Source organism: Capsella rubella, unplaced genomic scaffold, assembly GCF_000375325.1.
Source record: "Capsella rubella cultivar Monte Gargano unplaced genomic scaffold, Caprub1_0 scaffold_5, whole genome shotgun sequence".
Taxonomy (NCBI): Eukaryota; Viridiplantae; Streptophyta; class Magnoliopsida; order Brassicales; family Brassicaceae; genus Capsella; species Capsella rubella.
In genome coordinates, this window is record NW_006238919.1 from 3138593 (window position 1) to 3150570 (window position 11978).

Here is an 11978-nt window from a genome sequence, read left to right on the forward strand (position 1 = left end):
CCCACACACTTTCGTGTCGATCATGTAACAAATGAGACTAGATCATACTTTCAACCTCTGCTGGTCCCAATTCGCGTCTGACAAAAAGTGTTTTACGAAACTGTATATAACTCACAGAGTTTTAACCTAAATTAGCACATGTAAAATGTAGAATCAAGGTACAAGGAGAAAGTGATTAAGTCAAATATTATCCAAAGGGAGAAAGGCGTTACAGTGTATCAGATATTATCCAAAGGTAATGAAATTTGGTAGGATTGTTTTTAAGGCGTGTACGTTGATTCTCCTTTTTACAGAAGTTAATTTGGATTAAAATTCTATAAGTTATCTGCAGTTTCGTGAGACACTTTTTTTCTGTCACGAACTTAGACCAACGGAGATTGTAAGTGCGATCGTGGTTGCATCTTTTATCTGATTGGCACAAAACTTTTTGAAAAGCTTCGTGACGTCTAGGTTGTGCTTGCCATCGAAGGGATTCTAAATTTAACTGTTGGTTTCCGTTTTTGGGCTTTGTTTTTGTGGCTGTATTTTTCTACTGTTTCAGTCCAGTTTGGTTCAAGGGGATTTTTGTTTGTGTGGCTTGTTGTAGGATGTTGCTAGGCTGTTACTCTCGCAAAGAGAGTCTTTCCTTATTGTTTTTGTTGTTCAAGTCACCTTTTTAAGGTGAGTGCGTGATCATGAGCTTCTCTAAGCGATTATGATTGAGTTACTTGTTTTGTGATAATTTGTAGTTGGTTTGTATATGTTATATATGTGGTTGTTATCTCATTTCTTGTGTGTATATATAGCTCGTAGATGGGAGGATCGTCTTACTAAGTATTGACAATATTTATGCATCTTTTGTTTGTGATGCAGGTAAAAACCAAATGTGACTGTGGAATCGAGGCAGTGGGACAAGGATTATCTAAGGACTCGATGATTGATATGTCTTTTTTATGACTGTTAGGTTGTTAGATTATGGAACCTCCTAGCATGCTGGTTTATTAGGATAATTGCTGGTTTATTGGATTGTTTTCTATTTATTCTTAAGCTAGTTTCGTTGGTTTAAATTGCTTTTGTTCAGTTAAATTGGTTTGGGAATTGGTTTAATCAAAAGTAGAAGAAACTAAAAGGTCTTCATGGTACATCTTTAACATATTAACGTAGTTACGTGGCAACTCATACACCAAAAAGATTTGTCGGACATTCTCATATGCACACTCATGCTCATTAGCTTTCATACATTAAGTATCATTATCATTGTTTTAAAATGTAGATACCTCTCATTACTTCGTCAACGTCATACTCAATAAATATGAGCCGGTGCTTACAAAAACATATAATAATTTTGTAAAAATCTTTTTATAAGAAATGGATAAAGTATATAACCATTATTATATTTCATTATTATTTATGAATACTGACTATGGAAGTAATGTAACTGTTGGACCAAAACTCATAATAAGTTCATAAAAGCTAAAAAAAACACGTCACTTGATAGTATATATTAAGGACGATCAAGATTACATATATAAATTAATAAATATATATATATATATATATTAAGATGTTATAATCATGATAAATATATATATTGTGGAAGGTTACATGAGTAAGCTTCTAATCACCGCAGCTTCAGGGCTATCTTCATCAACGGACTCGAGAAGCTGAGACAAACGATCACTGAGGTTGTCTACTTCTCTATGCAATCTTCTTATGTAGTTGCATGTCTCTTGAAGTACCTTCGTTGCTGACACCTAATTTTTAGCAAATAATAACGTAAGGATTCAACAAACATAATAGTAAAAAAAATACTTACAGATATTTGGCAGTCGCGAAAATTTGTGGCTATAAAGTGATTTTTCTAAAAAAAACCTTGAATATTTTAAGTTACGACACTATAGTCGCGAATATTAAAGCACAATCATGAATAGCCATGTGCCTATAAGATTTTATTTTACTAGTAGACCATGTATATATAAAATAAATGTACGGGCATCACAAAACATGACTTTGTGGATGTTTTTGTTTTGTCAAAATGGAAACCAAAAAGGTTGTCAAGAGTCAAATTTTGGTTTCTTGTTTTGATTTATATCCTATTTTTCTAATTGTTTTATGTATGAAGAGGTGTTCAACATGAATGCATTTTGAGAGTATTACCTTATCAGAACGACGTCGTTCGCGAATCTCCGGCAAAAACTGACGGAGCTTACTAACGAGGTCGATAATCTGGTCATCGGAGATCCTCGAAGCACTCGAAGATTGTCTAGATCTTCTGTTAGACATTTTCTTGACTTTAGTTTTTGTAACACTACAATGCCGCAAGAAAATGACCTTTAATGCCTTCTCTCTGATTCTTGATTGGATAGTAGAGAAGAGGGAAGCTTAAGTAAGGGAAGCTTTATAGAGGGTTTATGTTAAAATCCACAAATAGTTTGTATATTGTGTTTGAAGAAGTGTGAAAGAAGAGCAAACAAAATGAGAAAATTGTAAGAAAGTGTTTCGGGTTGTAGAGACAGTTAGAGATATAAAGAAAAATGAGAAAGTGATAAGAGAGATATAAAGAGGTCAAGGACCACAAGGGCTGAGAGAGAGAAGAGAGTAATAAACCTAGACAATGATGTAATGGGTGAGAAAGAGATTTGAATCTTTAATAACCTCTAAGCAAAGTCCAAAACCTTTCTAAATAAAATTATATTTTAAAAAATCTCATTTACATAGTCACCTAGATGTAAAAAATGAATATATTAAGTTCTAAATGGGTTTTTTCTTCTATTACTTTAGTTAAGTAACTAAACAACTTGTTTTACTAAAGGCACATATTTGGCCATTTGAAATTTTAAACCAAGTGTAGATATATAAAATCATATAAGTTTTTACATATTTAGTTTTATATATAGCAAAATATGTTACTAACGAAAAGACCCGAATTAAATTAATATATATATATATATATATATATATATATATATATATATATATATATATATTAATCATTGAAAATGTATATAATATAGTTATGCTGAAGATAATGGTTGAGGGGGTTTTTGGATTTATTAAATGGAGAAATAGATGAAGAAAGCTGAATGTTCCCAAAGCTGGTGTTGAAGTTGAAGTGGGATTTAAGAGAAGTGTTCCATGTTGAGCTAACAATGTGGCCCTTTATGTGCATGTCACTAAAAGGCAATACCATGTGATGACATTGACTTTCTATTTTCATTTCATTAGACTATTTTACGATTTTATCCAACTTTCGATTAATAGAAAGATCTAGAATTGATCCAACAAATTTGTAGTTAGTTTTGATCGATCATCTTAAGACAAAGACTAAGAAAAACTAAACCTTAGCTATCTTACATTTACATTCAAGATTGCGAACCTTACTTTATGTCATGTATGATATGTCAACAGAATAAATATGTTTGTGTATAGTAATTTTGATCATGATCAATTTAGATGAGTTGCTCTAATTGAATCAGTGTGTACACATTGCTGCAGACAGTAGTAGCAAGAGGCAGTTTTAGTTTAGGTCTTCTCCTATTTAGATTTTGGTTGGCAAAAAAAGTTAATGTGAAAAAAAACGATAGGAATTTTTAGGTTTGCTCTTAGCGAAATTGACTGGATCAATCGATATGATCTACAAAAAAAAGACGGTTAAATGATCAGTTGATATGTAAATAATATTTTTACAATACTTTGAAATTAAAATTATAGAAAATAAAACTATTATAAAACTTGTGAAATCGGGTTTAGTTGTTTTTTTTTTTAATCATGGACTTGTTCGGTTTCGCAATCGATTACACCAAAATAAAAAGTAGTCATGATAAGTTTGGTCTACTTCCTAATTCAACTCCTATGTTTCGGAAGCTTGAGATTTTGTATACTTGATGTAAAACGCCATGCATGTCCCATGTGGTTGCTTAAGATCTCAGATTAAGCCTCCTTAGATTCTAAAATCATGATTACCACCGGGACACAAAAGGTACTTAATTACGTCCTTTATATTGTTTTGTATAACATACAAAAAGTCTACTAATTAATTAGTATTAAATTAGTACAAAAGTCTACTGATGAACCTTGTTTGACATTTTAACAACAAAGAAAAAATAATAACTAACTAAACAATGTTTTATCATCCAACTTCCAAAAACAAATATCATTCCAACACTACTTTATATAGAAATATTATTTTTAAATTAAAATTTTATTTTTACTATTATTCAGCTTATTACTTATTAAGATAAACTGTATTTTGTATTAATAATGATATAAATTATATTTATATATTTGTTTAATTTATGTAAAAGGTGATATAGTGACACTTTTTGTGAAATAGCGGAAAGAATACAATTAGCTTAATTTTTTTTTTCTTATGATTTAGACATTTTAAACAAAACACAAATAAATGCAAATTTTTTATATTTAAAGCCATACAATGAGGGTAATATATATATTCCCTTATTTTCTAAATTTTAAATATATCGGATTTAAATCCAAGTTATGATAAAGGGGAAAAACATATCAATCAAAATTTCATACTATTTTTTTTTTTGTTTTCTTGTCCTTTATGGGGACAACTGAGTATGTGATTGTTAAAGCATTGGTTGCCTAAGCTTCACATCACATTGATTATTTTTGTAATAACATGGTTGTTTTATCCTCTACTTCAATGAAATGTTTTAAGTATTAAACACATTCCAATTGAAGTAAAGATAAAAAAAAAATAGTTATACCAGGGAAAATATTATTTACATTGGTGATACATGGAAAATAATGTTACTCTAGGCATCAAAAACTTATATATTGTAGATTTGCACAAAACAAATCCATAATTAGCGCATAATTAATAAGATAAGATATAGATATAGTTAACAAAAAAGCATCTAACATTTTGATTTTGAGTGCATATGCATGTCTTTTGTTGTTTTGTTTGAATGAGATGTTTGGAAGAACTTAGGACAAGAACTGCACCACGCCTTATACCATCTCCAATGCTAAAATTGTAAACAAGTTTTTTAGCATTATTATAATTATAGAAAGTACAAAAGCTGAAGTTACAAAATTTCTGAAGATGAAAAAAAAAATATACTTTCAATGGTAGAGTTCTAAATTTAAAGTTCTTAAGATTATTTTAAAAAAGTTTGCTTTAAAAAGCAAATATAAATTTAAAGTATAAAACTCAAACCAATCAAATGCTTACACCTTACACTAAGAACCAATATCCGAAATCCTTAACTAAAATATATTTCTTAGCTTAATACACATTATTAATTAATTATTTTACCTGATAAAATCCTTGTGTTGGACATCTTCTTGTATCTAATGCGTATATCTAAAGGTGGAGACTTATTAAGACATAGGCAACCAATGCTTTAATAAAAACGTTAACTACATTAACATATAAAATTGTTTAACCATGGTCGTATGTTATTATCTTTCAATTAGGTAAATTTGACTACATAATTAAAATATCTCATTTTGATAGTTTACTCCATTTGCAATGTGAGTTTAAACTCATAACTGTTACAAACGAAAAAAATGTCTTTCGACCAAATAAGTAGTCGTTGTTGTATTACTACTATTGAATGTGCAATCAATTTGAGGTGTTTATCCAAAAGAAAAGTCATATCGACTTACGATTAGGGATGTTAAAAAGGGCTCAAAATTTAGGGCTGGTCCTAGTCTGCTTAAATATATAAAAGTCCTAACCCTAATTATACAACTAAAGAGATTTTAGGATATAGGATTTTTAAAAGAAAATTAAGGGTTAAAAGTTAAAACAGAGCTGATCCTATTAGTAAGACATTCTAATATATAACATTTCTGAAATTATATTTTTCGACGTAACTAAAATATCACATTTTTCTGCCAAACATAAAATCAGATTTTCCCACTAAACCGCAAAGTCATATTTTTCGTCAAAACCTCAAAATCATATTTTCCGCCCAAAACGCAAAATCACATTTTCCGCCAAAAACGCAAAATCAAAATTTTCGCCAAAACCGCAAAATTATATTTTCCCGCCAAAAACAAAAAATCAGATTTTCCCTAAAAAAACAAAATCAGATTTATCCGTCAAAAACGCAAAAAAAAAAAATCAGATTTCGCGCCATAAATACAAATTCATGTTTTCTGGCCAAAAATGCAAAATCAGATTTTCCCGCAAAAAAAAAACAAAATCACATTTCTCCGTCAAAACTGCAAATCAGATTTTCCCGTGAAAAACGCAAAAGCAGCTTTTCTCGCCAAAAATGCAAAATCACATTTTTCCGTCAAAACACAAAGCACATTATCTAAATTTTTACAAATTGTGATAGATAGAAAATTCACATTAGTTATTACAAATAATTAAATAAAAACTTTTAACATTATACTAATTGAAAGGTTAGAGGGCTAAACCAAGCTTAACTTTAATATACAAATTTTTCAAGACTCAAAAAGGATTAGGGTTCATTCAGGACCGAACCAAAAATAAACAGGATCAGACCGACTGAACCGGACCAAAACCCCCTATTTAACATCCCTACTTGCGATCTTGACAGTTTTCATAAAGGACTTCTTGTTATAGCACGAATTTAAAACGATACTCACCAAAAACATGAACTAGCTAGCAAGTGACCATAAAAGTCAAGAACAAAAAAGAAGTTAATCACTATGTTTTGGCTCTACTTTTTTACCTTCAAACTTTCGGATTTGATTGACGCAACCAAACTTGTGTTGACCAAAAACTTCATCTATTCTTTTGAAAAAAATGTGTCAATGTAAACATTATGCGTATATTATATGTAAAAATTATAAATTAATATCTTAGGGAAATGCAACATGTTAGTCCATGTGGGTTTCACGTACTAAATGTTAGGCTTCTTAGGCTCCACGATGTTTTTATGTCCAACGATCCCTTTATTGAATTTTCCTATCAATTTTGGTCCATTCAAACATAATGTAACAAAAATAGGATTATTCAAATTTATTTTTTCTAAAAAAAAATTACAATAAATAATGAGAAAAGCAGCCTTATGCAATAATTGAATCTTCCAATGTGCAACTACATATATATTTTACGTTTGATTAGTATAGAAATTTCGTAGTTAAGCGGAATCAACGTAGTTTAAGCTTTACGATTTTACTAAAAATGCGTAATAATATACTAAACAGCATGCTATAATAGTGATTCCAACGAGTCATTTATACGTCTTAACTTTATTATAAGTAGAATAGTATTGTATAATATATACTTAATATGCGATAACTAAATATAAAAGCTTGGTTTAGAGAAATGAAATTATGTCCCGACAAAATACTTAATGATGTTTTGAAGCACACTTCACCAACCTTTGCTTTAACAAAACCCTGATTGGTCAATTTACCAATTAATAGTTGTTGTAACTTGTAACTCCTACTCCGATCTCTAAGCTAATCAAGATTTAGATAGTTAAAACAGAGTATGTGTAAGTTTGGGTGTTAATATATAAGTTAATTGATACTAGTGATATAGTAAATAATTTAGCATGACAATAATAGTTTATTACATAACTTGTATATTTATCATGATACTATGATTTTGCACTATAATTGATAAACATATAATAAGATAAAATTTAAGTAATTTTTGTACATGAAAAACTGTGATAATGTATAAGATTCCTGATAAGACTAGTTTTATTAGACATAATTCAGTATTTAGCATGTTATATATGATTCGTTATTTTCATATTATAAAATAAATGAGTTAGCATGATAAATAGGTATTTATCACTTATCACGATTATAATATGATTTTAAAATTTATCGCGACAGAGACTCATTTCTAATTTAATTTACTTTTCATTTGCTATAAAATATAATTAATTATTATTTATTATATAAAATATTTTTTGTTTGAAGTATTATAACTTCTATTGCAAACACTTTTTCTATTTTTTCCATTTTTCTTGTCATCCAGTTTACAAAAGAACCATATAAAGGCAACAAACTGGCTGCACGAGCTAGACCATCCGCTTCGGAATTACAAGAACGAGAGATTTTGGATAGGTAGAAGGCTGGAAAAGAGGATCAGAGCGTTCCAAAAACGTCTAAGATTAGAAAAAAACTGGCCATTCTTCAAGGAACTGCACCATTGCAACTAGCTCTTCACTATCTGTTTCGAACACCTGACCATCGATTCTTCTTATCAAGATATTCTCCATAACCCATAACAAAGCCTCCAGCTCAGTGTGAAAAGGGGACAAACTTGCTCATAGACATTTAGCTCCCATCAATATTGTCTGCTCCACTCCTTGGTAGCACCACCAGCCTAGGCCTTAAGTAGATTCAAAAGTTTTCCACGAACCACCAACTTTGCACTCTTTAATATTCGAACAGTCAACTAAGATCTCCGTGGAATCAATTATTTCATCTTGATTAATTTGAGCGTCTTCCCATAGTAATTGTTCGCTTAATGCCTGATTGATCATATATATGGGTTCAGATTGCACTCCTTGAAAAACTTTTGTATTTCTGTCTTTCGACAAAAACTATAGAATCCAGGGAAAACAAAGTTGCTTATCTTTGTCCTCCAAATGAGATAACAATCTCCAAAATAAGAAATCAAGGTTAGAGAACACATAATTGGAAGGGAAACAATCTTGAACAATAGGGATCATAGACAAATCCCAGACTTTTCGAGAGTGTGGACATTGAAATAGTTTCCTCCTCTTCCTCACATTTCTTACATAAAGTGACACACTGAATTCCACGATATGCTAATCAAGAAGTTACCGGTAGAGAGCCCGATGCAATTTGCAAGATGAAATGTTTAATCTTTGGCGGAGCTCTAATTTTCCATGCTTTAGCTTTCAAAATTTTACAGGTTGAACCCCACTCTACAGAGTCATTCATATTTTGCGCCAGCCTATAGCCTGATTTGATTGTATACCTTCCTGAGACTGTATAGTGCTAGAGTAATCTATCAGGTTTATAAACTTGACTTATAGACATACCTCTAATGATCCTAATATCTTTGGGATTCATAAATTCTTGAAGGATTGGTAGATGCCACTCCTTAGTAACTGGGTTAATCATTAGCACTCCTTAGTAACTGGATTAATCAAATGATTAACCATGAGATTTGGATGATACAAACTACCCCTACCCCTAGCCGGGCGTGGAATAGTATCATAAATCCAAGAATCCCGCCATATCGAGATATTATACCCAGAACCTATTGAACATCTAGTTCCTTTCTCCACTAAACGCTTGGTGGAGAAAATAATTTTCCATCCAAATGAAGGTGAGTATAGTATTTTGGCTAATAAAGGGTGACGATTTTTATATTATCTCCCTCTCAGCACACGAGCAACCAAAGAATCCGGAAAAGCGCCACAGTGCTTTAGCTAGCATAGCATCATTAATATTCTCTAGGTCTCGAAAGCCCAAACCTCCGTCTTCTTTACATTTACACAATTTATCCCAAGCTATCCAATGTAATCCACGGTCTTTCCCATTAGAGCTCCACCAAAATTTTGATATAGCACTCGTTAGTTTGGATATTAGATCTTTAGGGAATTTAAAGCAAGACATGCCATAAGTTGGTAGAGCCAAGGTCACCGATTTAATCAAAGTCTCCTTCCCTCTTCTTGATAAATATTTTGCAGACCAACCATTTACTCGATCATGTAATCTTTCACGAACATAGTTAAAGATTTTACTACGTAACCCTCCTAAACTTTCTGGAATTCCCAAGTAAGATCTCATTCCACCTTCTTTTGTGATTTTTTTTCTATTTTATTTACCTAGAATTTTAATCCTAAACAAAGTAATAAAAGAAGCATTAATATTACACTATAAAAGGGACTGAATTATTATTATGCTTCAGACCACCCAGATTGTTGAATCTAGTCCTAGAATGGGTTAGGAACCATTATAAATTTTTAGGAACTTAGAATAAAATTTACTAAATGAATTTAGGAACCATTATAAAATTTTAGGAGCTTGTCATAAGTCCAAAAATTGTGGCACTTTGAGATTTTTTCAAAGTAGTGATATTCTTTTAATTAAAAATTGATTTGCAGTAAATTAGAGGTTTTAATACTTTCAGAAATTATACTTTTCATACTTTCATGATATATATGTTTTAAAAATGTTACTTTTTTACGTTCACCATTATTGAAAAACATATGATAATGAATTACAATGAACATAAAGTAAGAGACCATATTATATAATTATTAAGTTAAACATATTTGATTGTCTAGAGTCTATAGATGATATTCCTCAAATTGAATGATTTTTCTCAACCATATTAGAACTCTCTCAATTCTGGGTTAGATCCATTGTTAGTCTTCCCTAAGGCATTAAAGCATATAATTATCAGTATTAGCTAGGTACATATATGCTTCGACAAAAAGCAGAACTCAGCAAAAGAGTTCAGGTTTTGCATAGTAAGTCATTGTTAAACCCAAACTTTAATTTAAGTTTTGATGTTTGCTCAATAATTAATATTAAATCTCTTTAGTAATAATATTAATTGTTACATATTTTAGTTAATTAGCCGGTACTAATGCAATAAGTGGGAGTTGACTTAAGGTAACAAGATTATCTTACAAACTGGCTACATATGTCTTACTTTAGTCTAAGGAAATTAGTTTTACAAATTTAATGTATCTAGTTTGGAGTTTTCTTTTTGAATAAACTTTGCATCAGTTTAATATTTGCTTCTGAATTATATTTGTTTTTTTTCAATAAATAAAAATTGCAAATTCCACAAAGCAATAGCCCAAAGTAAGGTCCATTATTGGTCTCATGTTGGGCTCATAATTATTGGTCCATGCAAGTTTCCTTGACGGTATATAGAATAAGTCCATATGTTTTATAAACCATAAATATTTACATGGCTTCGTTATGTCTAGCTTCTCTACACTACTTCGTTATGTATTTAATTATAAACTATATGTTTTTGTCTTGAAATGTCTATTTTATATTATACTAGCAGTTGATCCGCGCTCCGCGCGTGAGGTTTATAATTTTGTTTTGTTGATTTTTTATTCATATTGTGATATTTTATTATTTTTTAATTGATTTTCAAAAAATATTATAATTATTATCTTTCAATACTCTTATTTGGATTAAAAGCATTTGATTCAATTTATGAAATATCATTTTTTTTCTTTTTGATCATGTTATAAATTAATATTTCACTTTCATTTTATTTTTCCTCTTTATAATTTTATATATACAATTACATAAATGTTGTTTTAGTCTACCATAAATTTAAACTTTACTTCCATTCTAAAACTCAGTAACATATTTAAAATATTAAATTATGATGAATTTAAAATGAAAATTGAATTATATTATTACCATCAATAAAAAATTAAAGTATTGTTTTTCTTATTTTAACATTTCATTTTTTTTACATAATTTATTTTTATTTATATAAACTTTTTAGTAATTAAATAAGTAACATAAATATGCACTAAATAAATGTTTTAAATTTATTTTAATGTTCAAAAAAAAATATGGCTTAGGTGGATGCTTAGGTGGCATCATGAGAAGAGAGAAAAAGCTAACTTTATATATATAGATTATATTATTTATATAGTAATAGCATGTAGTTATTTTTAAAAGTATTGTGATCTTGGAAAAATAGTTGGATTCACTTCGAAGGGTGAACTCGTTAAATACAATTTAAATTTTTTATTGTAATAACCAATCAACCAATCAAAATACAATAATATGTCAAATTAAGAAAACAAATTCTGTAAAAATTTTGTTAAAAAAATATATTTCGGGTTGAGTTTATAAATTAGTGGTTAAAATTTAGATTTTGTGATTAAACAAAATTATATTTTGGTTTGGGTTGACAAAATAGTGGTTAGAGTTTAGATTTCGTAATTAGACGAAATTATATTTTCGTTTGGGTTGACAAAATAGTGGTTAGATTTTAGATTTTATAGTTAGACGAAATTATATTTCGGTTTGAGTTGGTAAAATAAAGATTAGGGTTTAAATTTTATAAATACAAA

At 29.6% G+C, this 11978-nt stretch overlaps 1 protein-coding gene across 1 annotated transcript; it reads right to left on the minus strand.

The window, feature by feature from the left end:
- Positions 1 to 1580: 1580 nt before the first annotated feature.
- On the minus strand, positions 1581 to 2468 carry LOC17884752 (transcription factor PRE5). The gene is made up of 2 exons (XM_006292056.2): positions 2137 to 2468; positions 1581 to 1733 (listed from the first exon to the last, which is right to left on the minus strand). Exons 1-2 carry the CDS (start codon positions 2260 to 2262, stop codon positions 1581 to 1583), a joined length of 279 nt encoding a protein of 92 aa, XP_006292118.1. The 5' UTR covers positions 2263 to 2468.
- Between the last annotated feature and the right edge of the window lie 9510 nt (positions 2469 to 11978).